The following is a 25,567-nucleotide window of genomic DNA, read 5'->3' as shown; positions in this document are numbered from 1 at the left end:
AGCAGCAAGCAGGCGGCTCTGACTGCACGATACTAAGCTTTTTTCTGGTGGGCTGTCAGAATATCAGTTTGTTTGGGCCAATGGATCTCAGCTGTACGGTGCAGAATCACTGTCCTGCTCGTGTTGGAACAGGATGCAAACCATGCAGTGGTGAAACCAGTTTGTTCTGACGCAGTTGACAGTCTCTGGGGTGAGTGTTGGCCCTAGGACCTCCTTTACATTCACCTCCAGTGTAAGGAAAGAAAGTGTGTAGGACACTGCTCTAGGAACGGCAATTCATGCTCAGAAGCTTGCAAGTCACAGCTGCATGAGACATCTTTCCCTCCCCACACTGCAGCTCTGAGTGACCCAAAATGAGACAACGGGGAGTCATGCTAACGTCTATTTTTTGTTTTTAAACTCAGAAAGAAACTGGTGTCACACAAGAAATGTTTTAGCCTCATTCCCCATCTCTAATGACTTTTGAACCCTCTAACTAATTTTAAATACATTTGACATAAGAACAGATGTCTCAAGGATATAAAGCTCCTCCCAGTTTTGCAAAATCAACATCCAGCTAGTGAGGAGAACCCCCTGCTCAGGAAAAAGGCAAGGAGAGCTTGATCCCTAGCCGTTTTGCTTGGCTTGCTCAGCTCCCAGGAGACAGCGGCCAGCTGGGCTCCCAGCATGACAGCCAGGCAGTCAGCATGTGCACAGCTACGAACCTGCCGCAAAACACAGTGCTTCTTGCCCAGCTAGACAGCAAAACACGGGCACTTCCCATACACAGGAATGAGCTGAGGATACTGCCTGGCGGCAAGGGACTGAGCATGGGGAGCATCGGGGATGCAAGTGGGGGCTGAGAGAGGATGGATGGGGTGTCCTAAGGAACATGGGAAGAGATGTCAATATAAGCACAGAGAAGGCAAGACAAGCCCTAAAGCATCTCTATTTGCTTATGAATTCAAAATTGCGTACGAGGTCACTTAGCTCATCTCTGTAATGCAGCTGTCTCTGGAAGAGACACAGCAGCTGTGTAAGAAAATGGAACACAGAGCCCTACAACAGTTTAGCATGTATGAAGCAAGGGCAGCTCCTGAGCACCATATATTTAACACAGGATGAAAAAAAAAAAGCCAAATATAAGATGAGGAACAGTAATAGCTCGGTGATCCTGGCAGGTAGCTTTTGAACCAGCATTATGGCATCAGGCTGACATGAATGTTTCCCACTGCAAATAGTGTTGACCATACTTCTGTTTTCAGAAGACAGGATAAATGAAAGCAGCAGGAACTGATGGTTTCAACATCCCAGAAGAATGTGTATTTCAAGGTCAGGTGGTGATGCTACCCTTACTGCATACCACAGGCTATAAGATTTCACTCGTGCCTTTTAAATCCAATTCATCTCCAACCTCTTTCAGTCCTCTCTTGAGGTATATTTTTAGCTATGCTTCATCACTTACCCAACTAATAGACTTTAAATAAATCACTGATGTGACACCATTTATTTTTATGTCATATGCTAATACACAATCACTGCAGTTCCTGCAGTCATCAGTGATGCTGTTCCAAGTGTTGCACAGGACTGCCATCCAATTGATTATAAGCAGAATTAACAGATAACCTCTTTGGGCTAAGTCTGACAAAACCCGTTATTACTAGTGCAATGTGAGGAAGAAGATGCTGCTAACCTTTATGTCCGGGGCATGGGGAGGCTGGACCAAGTAACAAAAGGAGGCTTGCTGAACAGCCGCCAAAAGAGCATTTTTCTGAATGACCTGACAGGCCAGGATAAGTTGCATGTTCCTTATTCCAGAGGGACACAAGAGCTAAGGAGAGGAAAATAACGTGTTAGGCATTTCCTCTGCCATTTAAATGACAGGTTACTTTACAGACATTACTCTCTGTCTTGTAGTACTTCAGCAGCTTAATTTAATGAAAGGAGGGATAAGGGAGAGCATTCTATTATATTTGTATACGTTGTTATCATTGAAACATGAATCTCTGCACCAAATGTTGTTACTGTGTGTGCATACAGCCACACACAGGCATCCTGCTTTATTTAACAAAGTTCCTCAGTCAAAACTCTGCTGACTTAGTTTCATCCCAGTAAGGATTCCTGGATTAGGCCACATCAACAATCAAATGTTCAGTGCAATTTTATGAAGTTAATTATAAAACAGTAGACTAAATCATATTATCGCTCAGAGAAAGACAAACAGTAGAGGAGTTTGTAGTGTCTAGTAAACACATGACTGAGGCCCTTACATACTCCAGCAAATAAATAATAATGTAATACACTTTTTTTTGCTTATTCTGCAAATTAAATCATTCACCTGCATAACACCATCTCTTGTACGGAAACTAAGCTTTCCAATATGACTGTCAATTTCTTGAATGCTTAATGGTAAGCTAGATGGAATATATCTGCAATAAAAGCAAAATTATCTATAAACATGGAGTATGACACAGAAAGAAGCCAAACTGAGGATGAAAGGAAAATAATTATAAATTCAGAAATACTTTTCAGGTTTTTACCCCCTTTAAATTTAGAACACATAACGGAATTGGTCACTCTAGTCCCTAATTTAATGTTATTAGGACATTGCTTGAGTTTTCAGAAGTAGTTTTGTAAGAAAAAGAATATATTCTCGTGATGTTTTGTGGTTGACTTCACTCCTCCTGGATGAGCTTGGTCTAAACCAGTGAAAAATCTGCTTGTTCAGTTTAATCATGCCTTGTTTCAAGTGTTAATTCCTAAAGTGTTTTTTTGTGCTGCTGCACTGTCTTCTGGGCTCTGATGTCCATCACTGCCCCAATCCAATTAGCAGCTGAAGTTTCACCCCAGGTTGCTCACAATTGCTAAACTTGTTTGGAACAGCCCAATTTTCACAGCAGGCTAGAGTGTATGCAAGTGAATAGGATGCAGACAACAGCACAGGACTGCAGGTGGTATACATACAGGTCGGAAGGGAGCCCTACCGCCCCTGTTAGCCATAGGGAACGACTGACAGGATGCTCTCCCTGAATCTAGTAAGAGAATTCACAAGTTATTTCCTTTCTTCCTCATAAACCTTGACCTAAAAGACACGCAAACACACACACACAAACCGGTGTATTTATGTATGTGTATACACACGCATGCCTACCACCTCTTTAAAGAGTAAATCAAAGCAAATGTAAAATCTACTTGTTCCAGTCACTTTCCCCAGGGGGAAAGGGAAGATAATAAATAGCCTTTTCCTTGTGCAGAGATTGGGTCTAGTAGTCACTGAGTTGATAAACAAAGATCAAAGATGCCACTTCATGAAGTGCAGCATAACTTCAGGAGAACAAGCTTTCTTTGTACTCAGAATAAGGACGTTATTCACCACAGTTTTTGAGGTCTCGTTTTGCTTCCTATGGGGTTTGGGGCAATGACTTTCAGGCCAACCCTGCTAGGCGTCCCTCACTTCGAAAGAAAATGCACTTTAGTCCCAAAATTACCAGCTTTCCACACAAATTTGGAGTCTCCTCGCTTTCACTGCTCAACAGCTGTAAATTAGCATTATTCGGTCCCAGGCTCTATACAAAAGGGAAACAAGTCATGCAGCATTTTACATTTTCTGCCTGAATAATTTTATGTATTTTACACACTGAAGTTTTTGTGGCTTGTATGTGAGCCTAAGCAGACTAAAGGCTTGATCCCATCCAATCTAAAGAGATTATGCCCTGTGAAACACAAAAAAAGTTCAGTCTACCTGTCAACACAGCTGTCATCTTCCAGGAGAGTTGTAATGAATATTGGTGGGAGGTGGTCTGCTTTCTCCCGGTGAGATGCAGATTCGAAGTGCACGGGCCTCAGGTACAAATGGAACTCCCCAAAACCTGCTTCCATTGCAAAAGCCTTATAAAACCTAGAAACAAAACCACATTGATGCATTTGAAAAATTAACTGTCTTCCTGTTGTAAGCAATGCACATCTAGAAACCTACATCCATCAGGTTCATTTCAATGAGACATCGGCATTCAACTTAAAACACTTCTTGGCATCTGAAATAGTATCATGGATACAAAGCAAACAAGTGTTGCACCCAGATAGCTGATGGTTGCTTAGTATCGCCCATTCAATAGCACTTACAAACAAAGGACAGTAAGTTGCGAGTCTACAATGTCATAAGGGAACATCAAGGGAAATATGCTAAATGTTCCTATTTAGAAAGGACTGCATTTGGCAGAGAGATGAATATTATTTTAGACTAGAAATTGGGAAGAGGACTGTCTGCCAGAGAGGAAGCTTCAATAGACAAGCAGAGCTCATACACATTATTACTATTAAAACAGTGACTTCATAGCTTAAGAAACATTTGTTCTAGAAGCCCCCAGTATGACACAACCCCAATACAACCTCCCCTATATGATAAATAATGAGGGCAGTCCATCAGCAGACAGTAAACGCATGGTCTAGGTGCAACCATTAGCTCAGGAAATCTCTAAAGCACCAAGTGTCAGAAGTTGGGCACTGTCCTGCTTGTTGTAATCCCTCCCTATGGATCCGTCACTGCACTCCTTCAGGTGCAAGACCACAGAAACACTGCTCTGGCCTGTGATAGCTCTTCTCATATAGTGTAAGAAGATGTTAAAAAGGAAGACACTGACTTTTTGATACAGACTGCAAAGGAATAAGATACTCCCTTGCTTCCTCCTAACATCTAAGGCAGGTGGTTTATGAGTCAAGAAATCAGGTCACAGAGAAGCTATGTTGTGAGAATGTGATAAAGACACAAATAGGACCTAGAAGACATAGCTCTTAGTCCTTTAAAATCAGGTAGCATTTCCTGCCTGCAAAGTAAGGGAAAGAAAAGGGGAGGAGACAAAATAATATATGAAAGAGACCATGAGTATCAATCAATAACCATATGGAGCACAGCCAAAATCAACTCTAAGGTCTTAAAACAAAGAGCTCTGTGTAATTATTATAAATGTTGCTCTCTTAGTTGACCAGTATAGACGTCTGAATAGTCTATACAGAACAGACATCAGCACTCAAATCAGCTTATTAGTACTGTGTAAAGGAGAAAAATAGAGAAAAAGAAAATACATTAAAAAGGTGACTGTGTCAAACAAAGACAGAAAGAAGCAAAATTCAGACTAAAGCTGCACTGTTTAGCTCTACTATTCTACCAAAGGATATCCTTTTTCATCAGACGGTAGAAGACGAATACTGAGGAACTGAGGACTGAGGAACACTGAGGAACACAGAGAAGCAGCAAGGGCTGTAAGGAACAGTGCATACAACGGAAATGTATACTTTTAGATGAGAATGATCTTCTCCTCCGGGAATGGAGAGACGGTCAAGTAATGGCAGTACCTCTGGCAGGTCCCCCCCCAAAAGTCTGATAGAAGCTATGGTATGAGGTTGGTATGAGGTAGAGGAATCTGCAAATGCAGGTGCACTCTCTTCATTTTACTTTGCTTAGCAAGAAAAAAGATTACTAACCTTTCTGATGTTTCAGTCTGAATCTGAGTCTCTAACTGTTCATATTATAATGAACTGTGAACTTCATCACATCAAAAGAAGATGCAAAAATAGCACCTCAAAATGTCACATTAAATAAACTATATAGGTTTATACTGGTATTTAGACTGACTTAACCATCTTCTATGAAATGAAGATAATGTTTTGCTTAATGGCCTTACATATGCATCATGAGGTCTTACTTTTTGTCATAACTTTCCACTGAATTCCCATCCTGGAAAATGACAATTTACTGCTATTTTTTCAGGGATTTCCAAGTATGTCACCTCAGATGAGTATGTCCTCTTAGCCCTGTTCCTGAAAGAAATGCAGCCCTGTGGTGATCTTATCTGCTCATCTGTCTCCTCTGGATAACTTTTAAATCAGTTGGTGAATATTAATGAAATCTGACACAGAGACAGGGCTTTCAAGATATTAAGTTCCTACAGGTTTAATGAAAAAAAGGTGATTGGTTTTGATTTTTCAGCTAGTTGAAAAGTTGTAGTGTAACCTTACCCCTTATTAATTACCAGAAAATATATGTGTGTGTGTGTATGTATGTATGTGTATGAGTGAAGGAACACAAAGACAACTCAACCACTGGAAGGAGTTTAACTAGAATATATATTTTATTAGAAAGCTGAGTATCCAAACAAGAAACACAAATTGCCAAGAAAGGAGACCTTCTTGCTTCATGGAATTGCTTGGGTTGAAGTAAATTAACCTGTTTATTAGTTTGTCCAAGAAGGTTCCAGATATCAAATGATAGTTCGAGAAGTTCTTATTTTAATGGAAAAGAGTTGTGACAGAAAATTAGGTTTTCCACCAAACTAAGTGGTGGAATGGACATATCTTAACGATGTCTAGGTTTTCAGCTGCTGAAAATAAATGCTGCTGACTTTTTGATACAGACTCTAAATTTTCAAGAAGAAAGCTAGAGAAAGGATTAAGACAAAGAAAAACCACGACTGGAATGTCATCTATCCTACACACCCAGCTCTGCTATTGCAAGCAATCACATCCCACAAATCCTTTTCATAAATTAATCAACCCCCATTTTAAAACTATTAGTTTTCTACCCTTTGCTCTTTCCCTTCCAGAACTTTGTTGTCTGATTCTTAGAAATCCCCTTTTAATTTCCAGCTTAAATTTATTCACAGTGGTTAGATCCATTTGTTCTGCTGCCAAAATTGGCCTTTAGCTTAAATAGCTCCTCTCCATTCCCAGTGCTTATCTTCCTGGTGTATTTATAGAGAACAATCTTATCTTCTCTCAGCCTTCATTTTGCTAGGATAAACAAACCGAGATATTTCATTTGCTCTTGTAAAATGCGTTCTCTGTTTCCCCTCAGCATGCTATTAGATCATCTTTGCTCCCATTGCAATTGGGATTTATCTTGCCTGAACACAAATCTCCAAATTATACTTAATAATCCAGGTGAGGCCTCACTAGAATCACGTACATGGCATCAATTCTCCCTCTCTACTGGTTACAAAACTCATTGCCTGATTCACGTTAAGATATAATGGCTTTCCCCCCGCCACAGTTGTGATATGTTGGCAGTTTACAGTCATCCCCTGGCCAGCTATACACCCAGTTCTTTCTCCTCCTCTGGTGCTTCCAACTAATAAGCTCAACGTTCATGGGAGAATTGCCTATTATTATGTATAACCTTAAACTTTGTGTTATTGATGCTTATCTCCTTTCCACTACTCCAGTCCTTAGAACCATGAGTTCTTCCTGTAAGATATTCCATTTATTTTCCATATCAATTTTATCTGCCGGCAGTACAATGTCCTGAATTTAATAGCACCCTCTTATGTTTTCTACTGAGATCATTAATAAAAATGTCAAGTAATATGGAGCTGAAGAATAGGAATTTCACCAACAACCTGCCTCCAAGCCAGTAGTTCAACACTACCCTTTGTAGTCTCCCCATTAGCTTAGTCCTTATTTTCTTTGTCTTTCTATACAAATTGTCATCTCCTCCAGCTGATAACTCAAAAAATGCATGACACTGACTTCCCTTGTGTAGATTATTTCATTATCATTGTAAGGATCAGCATAGCCAGAATGATTTTTATGCTTGCCTACTTCTGCTGGTGATCAAAGCTTGTACTTCTTGTCTGCCTTTTCTTATATTGCACTACTCTTCATAAGAAGGCAGTTAAAATAATCGCCTGCATAAAACTCTGCAGAAGGCGGCATCTTTGTGTTCATTCAATCAGTAAATTCCTCCTGCTCTTCCTCCTTTTGACAAAATTTCAGTATTTTCACTGGGAAAGGGCCTCTTCTGTTAAGCTTTGAGGAGCAGCGTGGCCTCAACCTTTGAAACTAATGAACGTCTGCAAACCCCAGGTAGACTCCATCTCCACATAACAAGCAAACATATCTCCCACAACACAAATGCAGGCACTCTCCCTCTCTCTGTGTTTTTTTCCAATTATAGTAGGTGGCCTATTTAAAAGAAGTTACTTTTTCCCTACAAACCACACCTCTCTGAAGTCACAACAGCTAAAACAGCACTACTGACCCACTAACCTGGCTAACCGCGCGCTCTCTGTCGCCACCTCTATTAGCCGATGGCGGAGCGTGGCAAGCTCCAGGATCGTGGAGAAGGAATCCAGGATAAAGAGCTGTTTTTCATTGCCTGTCTTTTTTTCTTCATCTGCTCCCACCTCTAATAGTGACAGAGCAATCTCTTGCACCAGGACAGGGTCTTCTATCAGTACCTCGGCAAATAACTGCAAGGAAAGGGAAAAAAAGGAAACACAGAAATCATTTACATACAGATGACAAAGCCTTTAAATACTTTAGGGGACTGTTCTCCTTTTTCTTTTTCTGGAGTAAATAATGACTGGAGTTGCTTCTGACTTGCAATCCATGCAAGGTCAGAATTGTGCCCACCCTGACCTATCCTGACCCCTAAAAATACACTGGCGTTTTGCCACTTGCTTTGAAGGTAAAGACACGGAATCTATAAACCTGGCTTTACTCGAAGGACTTAACAAAGTTTATTTTATTTATTTTTTATATCTAACACAAGATATTTGCCTTTTTTATTATAATCAGAATTCAGAAGGCTTTCAGATGTATATACCTCTCTAAAGCAGGGGCTCTGTAACTTGATTCACTTATTACTAGCTGAGGCCATTCCTCCTCTACAGACTGTGCAGATCCCAGCAGACATGCCATTGTATGTATGATGCTCCCAAAATGGGGACAGCAAACTCATATGGCCAGCTAACTCAGCAGAACTGGACCCCTTTTCTACTGGGGCGGCGGAAGCCTCCAAAAGAGCAGAAATCCCAGAAAAGAAAAATGATGAAAAGCTGCAGCTCGGTAACGTGGAGAGCTGGAAAGAAGAAAATGGTCCGTCGGCTGTTGTACTGTGGGAGTGGTGGCAGGAACAGCTCCTGGCTCTGTGTGCAGGAGAAGATGCTCCTTGTCTCTGGCTGTCACAACCTGTACAACTGTGCCACCCTGCTCATGTCAGACAGGATAGATGTGGCCACTGTTATAACTGAGTGGCTTCACACTTCGCTGCTTATGACCAATGAATCACAGAACATGAGGAAATCTGAACCCAGCCATGCAGTTATTAGTAATAAAAGTCTAGATTTCAACACCTGCCATTCGCTACACCTTCACAGCTACATTGGGAAAAAAAAAAAAAAAGTTTGAAAAGACAACACCCCAAAGTTGTGTCAGAAGTTGGGCAACTTTATTTTGTCCCTCTCCCCCAATGCTTTACAATGTGCTTTTGTAACTCTGTGACTCTGGATGGGTGGGGCAGGACAACCCATCTTTGTGCTTCTTCACAGAGCTGCTACAAGGAGAATAGCATCTTCCCTATTTCCAAAGAGGACACGAGAAGAGGTAATAAGCTTAGACTGTAGCAAGGCGCATCTGTGCTAGACTTTAAGGAGAACTTGCTAAAGGTGAAGCTGGTAAAGCACTACAACAGACTGCTTGAAAAAGTCTATCACATGATGTGTTTAAGAACAAGACGGCTATTAATCTCATGGGAATAACATAAGTATAGCTGATCCTGGCTTGGGGTGAGCAAGAAAGATCTCACAGCTTCCCAGGGATCATTTAGTCTTTTAATTCCAGAATTCACTTTTCTTTTCATTTGGCGCTCTGATGCTTCTACATAGGAAAAGCGCCTGTCCTCAGGCTGGCAGCATCTGTACCTCACCCCTGGGTAATTTGTTTATTATGAAGTTGAAAGATGTTTAGGAAGTCAGATGGGGAATAAAAACTGAATCTTGTAAAATTGTCCTTAGTGAAGGGTTGGAATAATATGAAAGAATGAGGTCCAGGGTCACAAAAGAAGCAGTCCAGGAAGGACAGAAATGTTGATTTTAGCATACCAAGTCATAAAGAAAAACAATGTGATCATATAAAGACTGCATCATCATGGCTATACAAAGGGAAACCAAATTAAATCTGCTCTGGTAAAGGTCAGTTTCCTAAAATTTAAATGTTTGACTTTTACAACCTTAGTGTCTTCCTAAACATTGCCTGCTTGCGTGTGTTTGTCTCATCTGCAGCTTCTGTTGGAGGAAAAGAAATGGGCAAGAAGCAAACACAACAAAACCTCTCCCTCTCCCCCTTGGCAACAGCAGTGTGGTAACTTTAAGATCCGTCACAGAACTCTGCCACTGACTTCTAGGATTTAAAATTAAAAAAGCAAAGAATCGTTTGTGATCTGCTGTGGACAAGAGAGTAGTGGGACACTGCCAGTGGATTTTATTGGCATCAGATTGATGCTCGATAAGTAATTCTTGGGTTTTGCTCCAGGGCAGGGAGGGGAGTATCCCAGGTGGCTGTGCTCTTCTGCCTTTAGTTTGCCTCTATACTTTCTCACCCATCACTGTCTTCACAGTCTCTTCATCTAGCCAGTTCTGTCTCCATGCTTCAACTTTTCATTTTCCTCCCCACTCCCTTGATTAGCAAGTCTTGTTATCACTGCTTTTGGACAGCTTGACCCAATCTCTTTACCAAACTGTTGAAGATTATTATAAGTTTTTTTATATTGAATCTGTATTTTGTGTTTGATAGTGAATGAATGACTATAAGAACATTTTGATTAATCTTTATGTCAGCGTTGTGTGGGGGTTGCTGTGTTACTAGTCTTTATGTTAGCGCTATGTATGGGTTGCTGTGTTATTCACTGGACCATGTTAACCTTACTTTTAAGTCTCTAGAGCATGACCAGACCACTTAGGCTTTATTGTATATGGGATAACTTATTTGACAACTTGACAAGGTAGATGAATGAATATCTAGCTAACTTGGCAATGAAACTTATTTTTAAGGTAATCTGAAGTGAACTGCCCTCATTATAATACTAAAAAACACACCCACAGGTCAAGAAGACCCTTGCCCAGGTGAAGACCCTTCCCCTGCACAAGCGTAGTAACAGAAGAGAATGACACAGCAGATATTATAAGTGTATGTAAATCACTAACCAATCATTGTAACTGGGAGTGTACTGCCTTGTAATTTCTGTGTGTAAATGTAACGGTGATCTGGCCATAGGTGTGCTTGATTTGTGGAAATTCCACCTTGCACCCGGCGCCGCAATAAAGAATGCCTGCTTTCTAAAACTCCAAGTTGAGTCTTAGAGAGTTCTTCATCTGCCGATTTATGGTAACAAAACCATTCTCAATCCTCCACCCCCACCTGAGGTGCCTTCTTGCCCCAGCCCCAATCTGCAGTGCACTTTTTTCCCCATATCTTTTCCTTCCAAAAGGAAGGAACACACTGGGTCTTAGTCCTAGTCTCTGTCTCCCAGCTTTTCATCTACCTCAATCTTCGTTCCCATTTAGTGGCTGCCATCCCACTTACCAAGTCAGCTGTATTTTCTCCATGCTCCTGCCCAGCTCCTGCTCCACTAGCAGAGCTGCCGCATCTCCTCTGCGACCTGCTCAGCCAGCTTCCTCCGCTGCCTCCGGTGAAGGCAATGCGAGTGACAGTGCAGGCTAACGGCTTCTCATACTCGCTTTCAATGCTCAGACCCAAATCGAACATGGATCACTTAGACCAGAGCTATTATTGCAGGGACAGTGGAAAGTCCTGATTTGCCTCAGGTTATAGATATACCAGGGCACACAGAAACTTCAGATAATGTCTTCCTACTGAACGTGTTGCAATAGCGTATTTTATTTCAGTTTATGCTGGCCAAACTTGGCAGGAATGAAAGCATAGCATATCACTACCCAATGAGCCTTCCCAAACTTGAAATGTATGCTCCAAAGCATAGCTGTATCGCAATCTTGTAGAGAAAACAGAGAAAATAATTTATTTTCCATTTCTTGCTCTCAGCAACAACTAAGCTGACTAATTAAAAAAAAAAAAAATCAACCTGATAGAGACATCCAGTATCGATAATTTCATTCACAATAATTAGTATTTATCAAAATTACAACCAACCAAATTCAGAGTTCTACACCAGGAAATGGTAGACATTACAGTAATAACCGGCTCCACTTATAACAATATTTGCTTTAATGTCCAGTCTTTTTTTTTTTTTTTTGCAGACTGTACACACACACACACACACAAACGCAAAACCTGGAGATTTACCGTGCTCTCATGTCAGTTTTAAGCATGTCTATTTTCCTTCTTGTTAAGCTGATTGTTCCTACTTTATACTGGCATGAGACCAAGAGTTCTACCTTTCTGTGTTCATTTACAGAAAAAAATCTTGTTTTAAAGGTGGATGGAATGGATCTTCACCAATCATAAGCAAATAATCAAATTAAGAATCACATAGCTAGAACTTTAACCAGCAAGCATAAATGAACTAGCAAGATCACGCTCTTGGGCATTCTGCTTTAAAGAGTCATTACTAACATAAAAATGGAACTTACATCTTTTTGAATCTGAGAGCTGTAAAAAGTTTCTGGTTTTTCCATAGTTAGCCACTCATCAACTACTAGCTGAAGTACTTGTTTTTCTAGATTACTTGCTTTACTGGCTGTTTTTGGTCTGCAGATGCTGTAGAATTCCTGGTAGATATACTCAAGAGCTTTGGGGATCAAGCACACCAGACCAAGAGAAGGGTGAAACTCCAGCAAATAAATGTTCTTCAAAGTAGGACTTAAAGACAACAAAAACAAAGAAGAATAAATAGCTCTCAAATAAGGCTTTTATAAATTGTATATATAAAGAAACCTTGCAATTGCTTAATTTGCAAGAATAAATTGCAATGGCTTTAAATGCACATCAGAAATCAATCATCAAATCTGAAAATAGAACTGAAGCCTTAATATACGTAATTATGTTGGAACACATCTAAGTAGTCTCATTTGCTAATGAAAACAGAAAATGTTTAAAATTCTCTTTCGTTAGCTGACATGTTTTATTAACCACATTTTGACGTCTATTATGCCCTCCCATTAAAACTGTCTGCACTTGAAAAGAAGCCCTCAGATAACCAACAAAAAATCAAAATGTGTGTAGGGGGAGGAATAGGGCCAAGGGACTTGAATCAGAGGTAGGAAACCAGAAGGGACCAGAGGCAAGGGGCTCTTGGCTTCTGGGTGTGTATTAGCTGCTATGTAAATCCTTCGCAAAACCCACAGTGCTGCACAGCTGCAGGATGGGGAAAGTGTGGCAGGTCTGTACTGCAGGTAACATGTGGATTCCACGTGTGAAAACAGAGTACACACACATCCAACCGGACAGGTGTGCTAGAAAGAGTAATAGACTGCGGACAAAGGGCAGTGAAAGTTGTGAAGCCAGGTCAGAACACTGATGCAGCGAGTCTAAAGCAAGGCTAACCTCAGTACCCACTTTCATCATTACTGTTTAATAGTCTGTACCCACGGAATATCAACGTCCCTGCGCACTGCAAGATGCAATTATCAAATCCATTGTCATGAAAGGGCAGTGTAAAGGTGGTGGGGGAGGAATCACTTTTCTTCTTTGAATGTTTTTCTGGCTATCTAAATAGCATGAGACTAAATAACGTGAGACACTCATCTATGGCTTGATTCACCTTAAGACTGTCATTTTTTCAAATAGTCTTATTTTCAGGTGCTGGATCCCAAATTTTTACAATCAATCACAGAAACTAGAACAGAATGAGGTACTCTCCAGAAAAATAAAATTGTATAATTACTCACCGGCTAGCGTTAAGAGAGATAAGCTGCTTAGTAGTTACATTATAAGGAAGTCCAAATTCACTGATGCCACCTCTCTGACCTTCCCGCCAAATCTTGTGGACGTATTCCCTCTGGGCATCTATCTAAAACTTAGCAATAAACACAAGTGACATTAGCCAAAGAAATTCACACACAACTAGAAATCAAGGCAAAAGCAACTGTTCTTTATTTTAAAATAAGCTGCAAAGATTTATATTTTTATATAGATCATAGAATCATAGAATAGTTTGGGTCGGAAGGGACCTCTAAAGGTCATCTAGTCCAACCCCCCTGCCATGGGCAGGGACATCTTCAACTAGATCAGGTTGCTCAGAGCCCCGTCCAACCTGGCCTTGAATGTTTCCAGGGATGGGGCAGCCACCACCTCTTGGGGCAACCTGTGCCAGTGTTTCACCACCCTCAGCGTAAAAAATTTCTTCCTTCTATCTAGTCTAAATCTACCCCCCTTTAGTTTAAAGCCATTCCCCTTTGTCCTGTCGCAACAGGCCCTGCTAAAAAGTTTGCCACCATCGTTTTTATAAGCCCCCCTTAAGCACTGATAGGCTGCAATAAGGTCTCCCTGAAGCCTTCTCCTCTCCAGGCTGAATAACCCCAACTGTCTCAGCCTCTCTGCATAGGAGAGGTGTTCCATCCCCCCGATCATTTTTGTGACCCTCTTCTGGACCCGCTCCAACAGGTCCGTGTCTTTCTTATGCTGAGGGCTCCAGAGCTGGACGCAGTACTCCAGGTGGGGTCTCACCAGAGCAGAGTAGAGGGGCAGAATCCCCTCCCTCGACCTGCTGGCCACGCTTCTTTTGATGCAGCCCAGGGTCTGATTGACCTTCTGGGCTGCGAGCGCACATTGCTGGCTCATGTCCAGCTTTTCATCCACCAGTACCCTCAAGTCCTTCTCGGCAGGGCTGCTCTCAATCCCTTCATCCCCCAGCCTGGATTGATACTGGGGCTTGCCCTGACCCAGGTGCAGGACCTTGCTCTTGGCCTTGTTAAGCCTCATGAGGTTCACACGGGCCCACTTCTCCAGCTTGTCCAGGTCCCTCTGGATGGCATCCCGTCCCTCTGGCGTGTCGACTGCACCACTCAGCTTGGTGTCATCTGCAAACTTGCTGAGGGTGCGCTCAATCCCACTGTCTGTGTCATTGATGAAGATATTAAACAGTACCGGTCCCAGTACGGACCCCTGCGGGACGCCACTCATCACCAACTTCCATCTGGACATTTGGCTGTTGACCGCTACCTTCTGGATGTGACCATCCAACCAATTCCTCACCCACTGGACAGTCCACCCATCAAATCCGTATCTCTCCAATTTAGAGAGAAGAATGTTGTGGGGGACCGTGCCAAAGGCCTTACAGAAATCCAGATAGACGACATCTGTAGCCCTTCCCGTGTCCACTGCTGTAGTCACTCCATCATAGAAGGCCACTGGCTGTCTCGAATCACCTCCCTGTCCTCCGTGTGCCTTAGCATAGCTTCCAGGAGGATCTGTTCCATGATCTTCCCAGGCATAGACGTGAGACTGACTGGCCTGTAGTTCCCCGGGTCTTCCTTTTTTCCCTTTTTAAAAATGGGGGTTATGTTTCCCCTTTTCCAGTGAGTGGGAACTTCACCAGACTGCCACGACTTCTCAAATATGATGGATAGTGGCTTCGCAACTTCATCCGCCAGTTCCTTCAGGACCTGCGGATGGATCTCATCGGGTCCCATGGACTTGTGCACCTTCAGGTGTCTTAGATGGTCTTGAACCTGATGTTCTCCCACAGTGGGCGGCTCTTCATTCTCCCAGTCCCTGCCTTTGCCTTCTGTGGCTTGGGCGGTGAGGCTTGAGCACTTGCTGGTGAAGACTGAGGCAAAAAACTCATTGAGTACCTCAGCCTTCTCCATATCCCGGGTAACCAGGTCTCCCGTTTCGTTCTGGAGAGGGCCCACATGTTCCCTAGTCTTCCTTTTATCCCAAACGTACCTATATATATATATACACACACACACTCTCACACACACATTTTCAAGTCAATTATGTATGTACCCACTCTAGATGAATTATTCCTGGTAAAATTATTTTGAATCTTTCATATTCCTTCAGAACAAAATTTGAGCTCCAACGATGCTGACAAGGCTCCATTTTTATTGCTAGCACTACGGTAGCATTACTGGCAACAGCAGAACAACAGTAGCCTCTGTACCAAAACCCAAACTTCCATTTGTGGACTAAAAGCCAAGTTACAAAGGTTAGTTAATTAAACTTCCCAACTTGCAGCCTCTGAAATCAAAGCTCAGAGAAAGGATATATCTTGTGGCAGGATACAGAAGAAAGCTGAGGCAGATTTTTAAACCAGAGGAAAAATATGAAGATTTCAAATGTTGTGCTTTAATTATTAGCGCAGGAATTCACAGCTATCTGAAACATGCTGCTTTTCAAAGTGCACTTTAAAGTACAAGCTTTGTTTACGTTCTTTTTAAAGTCTCTTTTCTCTTACTATGAACAGGACTAGTTCCTTATCCACTGCATTACATAACAAATATAGATTATAATTTTATTTAGCTTCTATGCCTCTCAACTACTATTTCTAATTGTCTCCAACGGTAGCTGATGTGGCTTTAACACGACATATGAAGCTCTGCAATCTTTCCAACATTTTCTTTCTGATACTGATGAAATGATAGCTTTCTGCTCTCGAGCTTCAGTCCTTCAATTTACAAAGCGTCCATAGAATTCATTGTTAAATTAGTATTGACCCATTTTAACACTGTAAACCCATGCAGGCTATAATCAAAGCTTCTCATTCTGGATTTCATCTCCTACTTCCCCAGGATGGATATACTGTAAATTCAACCTACTTGTTGGTTTACTATGTCCCTCAGCAGTTGGAGGTGAAGTTGCAAACAGATGCATTCATCCTTGTAGGTGTTGACAAAATATTCAAGCTTGAGATCAAACCTTGGACGTTTATGCATGATGTCAGTTATCGCTTGGGCCAAAGCAAATCTTTCCTCTGGGTCCAAAGTATGTTGGTAAGCTTCAAAGTAAACATCTAGAAGCTGAAGAGATATTCAGAAGCACATTTAGAAATGTTTATTCACCCAAATATTCATTCTTTGTTGGGGAGAGATTTCTGAACATGGAGTTTGCCACCTGTATCAAACCAACAGTGACCCGGTACAGCATCTTGTTTCTGGCACAGGATACTACTCAATGTATCATCAGAAGGCTCAAGAACAGAACATAGAATAAAGTGCCCATACGAGAGATTTCATCCAAATCTTGCATAGTTAACATGTTTTTTTTCTACTGAAGCATGAAGATTTTTATTCTGCACATTTTTCCCTTCAAAAAGTAACAAGGCAATGTACTTACTACTTTAAAAACACCTACTTCTTTCCACTCTAATCCATTCTCTGTTTCTTTTCCAGCACACACACTGGTTTTGCCTTTGAAAAACTCCATTTCCCCCAACTTGAAACCTGCAGACTCATACAGGACTCTCCGTTATCTCATTTGGCAATGACTGTCACAGTTACTTTACATTTTTTGGAGAAACTCCAAATTAATTGAAGATGTAATTAAAGATGTACAAAGGTGTATGCCCTCTTCAGGCTCCTCTACCAAGAATAGCTGTAAAGTTTTATTTAAATAAAAATTTTAATTACAAATACCCACAGCTTAGGGCAGAAAAAGAAATGTGCCAAGCATGACAGCATGTGAACTCTTGAGATGACATTGTAGTACTTCTTGGTGAGATGGCAATAAGGGGATTGAAAATATGAACGGCCAGTGCTCTTGCTTCTGGACAAATCAGTCATGTCAATATGAAATGATCTACATCTGGCTATTTTACACTGACACAGAAGTAGAAAAGCATCCACGTTACTTTCCATACTGATACCAGAAGACTGTGGAAGAGGAAGATGCAGAAGGGTTTAGGAGGTAACTTGATAGCTGAGAATTCAGATTTCAATGGAAACAGTCAAGTTTTCTGATGTAGACCTGCCTGACCTGAACTGTTCTGGAGGAAGCTAAGACACTGCAATAGGCCATAAGCAAGTTTTATATTGGCTAAGCTAAGGTGTCTCAGCTGCTGGACAAAGGGTTATTGTTTCATCATTCAGAAAGAACTCTGTCCCAGCTGGAAACAAGGCTAGTGAGACCCACTTGAATTTCATTTCAGCTAAAAGCAAAAGACCTCCAGCAACAGCACATCTGTACATTTAATCCTGCCTAGAGAGTTGGGTTGTGAGAGCAGTTCCAGAATGTACTCTTTGATGGTTTTGGAAAAGAATTAGTGTATTGTTGCTGTAGAGGTTTCATTCTTCTCTACTGGGAATTTTTCTTCCAAAAAGAAAGCAAATTTCCTTATACAGAAGGCCCACGATAAAAATAAAAGGTAGATTCACAGAGGCAGCATGATCATACAGCAATGGAAAGCAAACTCTATTGGGATGAGAACAGAAACTTAGTGAACTAGGCAATTAGACAGTATTTTAAATAGCTCTGTAACACAAAGCCCCTCTATGAAAACGGGAGAGTGGCCTTAGGAGATTTTCTAAACTACATACAACTACTTTAGTGTAAAAGGTTTTCTATTTAAAGCCTCGTCAGTGGTACACAGGAGATTCCCTAGCACCCTCTAGCATTCCTATTTTGAGAGCTGCCCTGTGTTACTTCAGGACTGAGAACAAAACATTTCAAGAGTGTGAAGGCGACCTCAATTAGTGCCATTTCTCCCTGCTTCGGAAGTGGACTATCTGCTCCTTTCCGCCTCCTGACACTCTGTCATGGTTTAACCTCAGTCAGCAACTGAGCACCACAAAGCCGCTCACTCACTCCCCACTCCCCCGGTGGGATGGGCGAGAGAATCGGAAGAGTGAAAGTGAGAAAACTCATGGGTTGAGATAAGAACAGTTTAATAATTAAAATAAAATATTAATAACAACATAATAATAACAAGAATATACAAAGCAAGTGATGCACAATGCAATTGCTCACCACCCACCGACCGATGCCCAGCCAGTCCCCGAGCAGCGTTCACCCCACCCAACTCCCCCCAGTTTATGTACTGAGCGTGACGTTACATGGTATGGAATGTCCCTTTGGCCAGTTTGGGTCAGCTGTCCTGGCCGTGCCCCCTCCCAGCTTCTTGTGCACCCCCAGCCTTCTCAGTCGGTAGAGCATGGGAAGCTGAGAAGTCCTTGACTAGGGTAAGCACTGCTGAGCAACAACTAAACCATCGGTGTGTTATCAACATCATTCTCATCCTAAATCCAAAACACAGCACTGTACCAGCTACTAGGAAGGAAATTAACTCTATCCCTGCTGAAACCAGGACACATTGCCCTAGGGACTGGTGAGTCCCATAGACAGAAATACACTTCCAAGATCCTCTGGGTTCCTTCCTCTGAACTTGTCTAATCTTCATCTTTCAAGACTGAAGTCTTCGGGCAGAAACCCTGTGTGCTTTCATGTCCCATGGCAAAATACAGACACATGACTAGATTCAGAGAGAGGAAGGGGAAAGCCTGCAGGATATGCAGTGGCCCTTGTGAATGGCAAAGCTACAAATCACTTAATACACATTTTTAGTGTTTGTTTGTTGGTTTTTTTTAACGCCACACTAAATCATGGAATTTTTTGCTCAAATAGATTAACTAATAAAGAAGAAATAAATTTATAATATGTATAGAATCGTATATTGGTGGATGAAGAGCTGGACACGAGCTGACAATGTGCGCTCACAGCCCAGAAGGCCAATCGTATCCTGGGCTACATCAAAAGAAGCGTGGCCAGCAGGTCGAGGGAGGGGATTCTGCCCCTCTACTCCGCTCTGGTGAGACCCCACCTGGAGTACTGCATCCAGCTCTGGAGCCCTCAGCATGAGAAAGACACGGACCTGTTGGAGCAGGTCCAGAAGAGGGTCACAAAAATGATCGGGGGGATGGAACACCTCTCCCATGCAGAAAGGCTGAGAGAGTTGCGGTTATTCAGCCTGGAGAGGAGAAGGCTTCAGGGAGACCTTATTGCAGCCTATCAGTGCTTAAGGGGGGCTTATAAAAACGATGGTGGCAAACTTTTTAGCAGGGCCTGTTGCGACAGGACAAAGGGGAATGGCTTTAAACTAAAGGGGGATAGATTTAGACTAGATAGAAGGAAGAAATTTTTTACGCTGAGGGTGGTGAAACACTGGCACAGGTTGCCCCGAGAGGTGGTGGCTGCCCCATCCCTGGAAACATTCAAGGCCAGGTTGGACGGGGCACTGAGCAACCTGATCTAGTTGAAGATGTCCCTGCCCACAGCAGGGGGGTTGGACTAGATGACCTTTAGAAGTCCCTTCCGACCCAAACTATTCTATGATTCTATGATATATATAGGTTTTATTAATAAATGGATTATTTTTTATGCTGTAACATACAAAATACCTCTCTGGTTCCCTCTGACAAAGGGTAATCCAAATGATGGGCCTAGCCAGCTGCAGACTGAGTCTCTCCTCCATGGGCTTCACAAAGATGCAATGATTACAGTTCTAATGACAGACATAAAAAGTTTCTTGCACCAGCCCCAGAAAGCAGGGACAACCAGGACAACAGAAAAAATTTGCATCTTGGACTTCCCGGTGGCCCAGGCTCCTCCGGGCTGGACCTGATTCTTCCTAATCTGCATTTGCTCCATTCCCTGGCATGCAAGGAGGGACACAACATGCTCTCCAGTTTTGCTCTGGAGACGGCCTTGTCCTTCCCAGTTATCCTTCCCAATTATCCAGTAGTGAGTGACTCTCCCTAAGGCCTTGCAGAAGTGCTTCCAGCCCCTGGCACAGTAGCTACAGGGGCTGCTGTCTGACAACAAGAGCATTTCTGCTCCCTTGTTGCAAAAGCCACTACATGGGGTCCTTTGGACCCAAGTCACAGCACCCAACAGCTCCAATGCTCTGCACCCAGCCCAGCACCAGGCTCCCAATGCATCTGAAACCCGTACCACCACCCATGGTTGCTCGCTCTGGCATCCATGTGTATACACAATGGGAAATGCTGTTGAAAGGGAGCCTTACAAAACCTGAAGTGAACTGATTGCAAATCACTGTTTTCAAGCCAATAAAAGCTTCTGTACCTGGCATTTTTTTTCCAAGAGAGCAGTTTCACAGGTCCAGAGGTCAAGCAGCACAGCACATCGATCCACAGAGGCATGTGCCCAGCCAAGGATGTTGCTGCCACTGAATTGCTCACCAGTTACATTGCCTAAGACAAAAAAATTAAGTAGAAAACAAGCAGATGCCGGTATCAGAGGGATTTCCACATGCCTAGAGTCCCAGGGCTTGTGGTAATTCTTTTTATTTATAGCACAGGGTTGTGGATTTTTTTGCAAGGGGACCCCAGGCCAGGAAAAGATTTCAAGTCCCATATGCTTTGGAGGGCCCCAGAGTATTCTGCAAGGCAAAGAACAAGCACACCAGGCATTTGGTTTAAACATATCTCTTCCATCATCTTTTAACAAATATTCCTTGAGATAAAGGGCAATGGTTGGAGTTCAAAAGACCCACATCAAGAGATGAAGACAGAGAAAGCACAAGAAAACTAGGGGAGGAAGAGAAGAGAAGCTTAATTCTTCACAGCACCAAATCATGTTGGGATTGTCTTCACCTCCTCACCTTCACTCTCAGATCAAAGAAAAGCAGCACGGACTACTCAAAGATAAATTTCACAAAGAGATATAGCAGGGCAGAGTGCAGACCCAGGAGAGGGCTTTCTTTTCAGATAGCTTGCTATTAGAAAAGTCAGTCTTCATAATTTAAAAATGACTGTGAAGGAAGGAAAAAAAAATCACTACAAATGTTTCTACAATAGCAGCCCATGAGAAATCCTTAAAGAAATCATGCTTTTGGTTTCTTGGTTGTGATAATATCTAAATTAGAGCTAATTTTGACAATAAATGATAAATCAAGTAGAGTGAATCTGAAATGTATAGAGCAGCAGAGTTAAAAATCAGCCATGGGGTAAATAGATTAGGCTTCAGCAGCTACTCTTCAGCTCCAGAATTCAAGTGTCTTATTTTTCAAAAGCTGAACAAGAGAGTAACTTGAAGTCCATGATTACTGAAGAAGTCAGCATTAAAAGTGTTTGTGTCCATGGCACACAGAAAGAGACCATAACAAGAAGGAGCATAAGGAGCTAGGACAGGTTGTACATGATCAGTCCTCAAGTGTACTGTGTGAGGGTGATAATGAAGTGACATATAAACACAGGAACTGCTATACCAGCCTACCAGAGTACCCCACCTCGCTCAGTAGTCTGCCTCCTGTCATGACAGAATCACAGAATGGTTGAGGTTGGAAGGGACCTCTGGAGGTCATCCAGCCCAACACCCTGCTCCCAAACAGGGTCACCTAGGGTGGGTTGCCCAGGACTATGTCCAGTCAGATTTTGAGTATCTCCACAGATGAAGACTCCACAACCTCTCTGGGAACCTGTGCCAGTGTTTGACCACCCTCACAGTAAAAATGTGTTTTCTTGTGTTCAGACGGAATTTCATGTGTTTCAGTTTGTACCCATTGCCTCTGGTCCTGTCAGTGGGGACTGCTAAGAGCCTGGCTCCCTCTTCTTCATTCCCTCCCACCAGGTGTTTATACACACTGATTAGATCCCTCCTGAGCCTTCTCCAGGCAGAACAGTCCCAGCTCTCTCAGCCTCTCCTCATATGAAAGACAGTCCAGAAAAAGGTCCACAACGAGGACCTTCAGGTGACTACAAAGGAGGTCCTAGCAGGCATTTAGGCATTCACGGGTTTGTAAAGGTCATCTTAATCCTCAGCTCTGCCCTGCATTCTCTGAATGTCAGAACATTCAGTTTTAGGGAAGCATACTAAAACATCAAAAACATTATCTTATCGATACAGAAAGTAATTCCAGTGATTTAAGAGATATTTTATGCAATTCTCTGACTATCATATGTTTTTGTGGCATTTATTCACTGTTTTCTAATGGCCCTCCCCCCATACTTTCTATAATTACAAGCTGCTTCCTCCTCACTATTCTCGAAGTACAGCTGCTCTTTTTAGAAATCTGTAACACAGTCTGCCCCAACTCAGTTCCTACTATAAAAAAAAAGCAGCAGGAAAAAAGGAAGTCTGAAACATCAAATATTTTGCAGCTTCTTATTTACAACTGAGAAAAGTTTAAAAGTGGTGGGAGGTAAATTTAGTTCTGCAGAAAAGCAATCTAATACATTAATTAAAAGACGTTCAGAAACAACGTTTTTCTTTTCTGACTCTCTCTGTGCCTTGAAGATGTGCTTGCTCATTGTATTACTGAACTACATCAGTAAATGTCCCTTCCGTGTCATTTTCCCCTCCAGGATGACTTTGATGTCTATGACCCTGAAAAAGTGCAAAACTGTGACATTAACAACATGTGACAAGCAATTCCACGTGCTCAGTTAGGTCTTTGTAACACATTCATCACTTAGCTAATTAGGAGGATAAAGAAAGGTCCCAAAAATCCAGTTAGAACTTGGTCCTGCAGAAGTACAGCAACAATTCAAGAAGTCATAGGATCGGCCTACCTTGAAAACAGCAAACCAAATTATCACAGGTGTTTTGGACCTGCAGATAACTTACTTTTATCTTTCTCAATGTACTGGCTGGCCACAAGCAGCAGCTGGTTCTCAAGCTCCTTCAGGTCCTCTAAAGCCACGTCATATATTATGTAAGCCCCTCGCTGGTCCTGTGTGTGAATGTATCCATCTTCATTAGTGTGAAAGTCGTCGTGGTTTTCCACCTCTGCAAACTCCATGAACTGCGCGCTGTGGACCTATGCCATGGAAAAAAGACACAGAGATACAAGCAGTCAGCTCTGCAAGGGTTGCAATTTTGTATAATCAACATGTCTAAGGGTGGACCTGGCCTAGGAACATGGTATTTTGTCACTAGCAAAGAACAATAAAATAAAATATTGCCAAAATATTATTTTTTACAGGTAACACCTACACTGTGGCTTCATTTATACTATCATGGAGTAAGACAAACTGTACAAAATTTCTATTGTGCCTAGTTTTTTCTTCAGGCATATAAATCCAGAAAAAGCACCAAGAAGGCATCAAAAGAAGGAGATTAGATCTTGAACTAAGGTAGAACTTTTTTCCCTTTTTCTAATTTAGCTCAAATTTGGCAAAAAGTGTCTTAAATTCGGATATTGAAATACGAAGTCAACATTTTTTAAAGCCTTCTTGGGTAAGTTACACTTGCAAGATTTGGAGAGAAGCTCACAGACACAAAGACTTTAGCACTAATTAAAAGAAACGCCCATTGACTCATGTCCCAAATTGCTGTGACATCAGCACTTGTTCAATAGAACAGTTTAACAATGACCTTACTTTTATAAAAAAACATCAGCATCTTTAAAAGGGAATCATCTACCTTGGCAGTGAGTCACTAGTTAGCTTGGTAATGCCCCAGGCAAGAATCCAGTACTGCAGTTAGCTTTCAAAATATTGTTTCTTGACTAGGAGTGCCACAAAGGGAATTACATACATCTACCTCTCGGAGTATAATTACAGAAGTTAGTATCTCCCAGTGTAAATAAACACTTGGTATAGGGGTATAGCCATAGAAGCCTTTAAAAAATGGTTCTTCTTGTAAGAAGCTACCAAGCAAATACAAGCTCCTCATTTTCCACTGTTTGTTTTTACTATCTCCTGGTGTGTAATGCACGTTGGTTCTCACTTCAGTGCCAAATAATGATCCACAATGTATTGGGACTTCCTCCTTTCACTGGCTCTCCTAACATCTGCCTTTACAAGATCCCCAATGCTACCCAAACTACCTGCTAGCACCTGGATGTCTCAAATTCTATTAAAAGAAAGGATGGAGGAAAGGAAAATGTATTCACTTTAGTCATGGAAATCTTAGTCAAATTTAAATGTACTGGGAAGGACAGCTTGCCAGCTTCACAGATCTATGCTGGATCAGAATTCATTCTTTACCATAAAGTTAATGAGGCAGCCCTGCAAAATGTACGCCTAATTTGAACATAATGTTGGATCAGCCTGGTCAGATTCCTTTCCTTTTTTTGATATGGTGTTCCGCACTCTCTGTTCTTTCCTTATTCTTCTGAACAGACTATTTGTTTCACAGCTCTTAGTGATGGGGTGCAGAATTTGCTAAAGGTTAAATCAAAGCCCTTTATAGAAGAATTAAATTCAACTTGATTTAGGTAAATAACTGAGCAAATACTGGGCTGACTTCACCATAGCAGGTAGAAAGGGTTTTTAGTTGTGTTTCTAAACATCCTTATGGAGAGCATTCATTGAAATATCTCCACTTTCAAGCTCTTGAATTTTTTTCCGGTGATTCCTGCTCTGTCCCACCCCTAAAAATCTCACACAAGACTACTGCATTCTGCAGAAGGGGCATGTGACTACAAAACTAGAAAGTTCTTACAAAACAAAACCAAAAAGAAATGAAGACTTTATCCCTGTCGTGTTTGTTTTGGGAGTCATATTTTAAAGAGACTACCCAAGCCTTCTAAATACTACTTATGCCTATAAAAAATGTTAATACCCAGTTACATGTCTATAGCAACAAATCAAGTAACTGCATATTTATGTGCGATGTTTTTTGCCTGCAGGTTTTGGCTTTCTTCCTCTAGCTCTACTCAGGTTTCCTGGGGCTTAACAAATCCCTTTTGGGTTATAAAGCAGCACTCATGCACCTACATATATTTTATCTACTTTCTTCCAAGCTGAATATCAACAGGGGACAGAAAAGAGTCTTAATTTAATGTAATGCATTGTTTTGCAGGGCCTTCTGTCATTGAAACTCACGCCTCTGATGATCTCCATCCCAAGCAGTCTGCTAGGAAGGGTGCAAAACCGCCTCAGAATCTCAGTTTTGGATACATTGTGAGCTGAGCCATCACACGGGCTCACAGCTTACA

The 25,567-nt window shown here is 41.8% G+C and overlaps 1 protein-coding gene across 1 annotated transcript; it reads right to left on the bottom strand.

Annotated features, from left to right (window-relative positions):
- Window positions 1-927: 927 nt before the first annotated feature.
- On the bottom strand, window positions 928-25,472 carry LOC143158865 (uncharacterized). The gene is made up of 11 exons (XM_076335318.1): window positions 25,455-25,472; window positions 23,251-23,443; window positions 20,749-20,876; window positions 16,491-16,691; window positions 13,617-13,738; window positions 12,360-12,588; window positions 8,020-8,222; window positions 3,722-3,877; window positions 2,318-2,408; window positions 1,673-1,810; window positions 928-1,011 (listed from the first exon to the last, which is right to left on the bottom strand). Exons 1-11 carry the CDS (start codon window positions 25,470-25,472, stop codon window positions 928-930), a joined length of 1,563 nt encoding a protein of 520 aa, XP_076191433.1.
- Between the last annotated feature and the right edge of the window lie 95 nt (window positions 25,473-25,567).

Source organism: Aptenodytes patagonicus, chromosome 3 (assembly GCF_965638725.1).
Source record: "Aptenodytes patagonicus chromosome 3, bAptPat1.pri.cur, whole genome shotgun sequence".
Classification (NCBI taxonomy): domain Eukaryota; kingdom Metazoa; phylum Chordata; class Aves; order Sphenisciformes; family Spheniscidae; genus Aptenodytes; species Aptenodytes patagonicus.
This window is presented reverse-complemented; position numbering and strand designations above follow the sequence as displayed.

Coding starts and splice junctions, on each gene's coding strand:
- LOC143158865 (XM_076335318.1), bottom strand. Junction 13,739..16,490: donor GGGACATAGTAAACCAACAA/GTAGGTTGAATT, acceptor GCTAAGTTTTAG/ATAGATGCCCAGAGGGAATA. Junction 2,409..3,721: donor GATGACAGCTGTGTTGACAG/GTAGACTGAACT, acceptor CTTTTATTGCAG/ATATATTCCATCTAGCTTAC.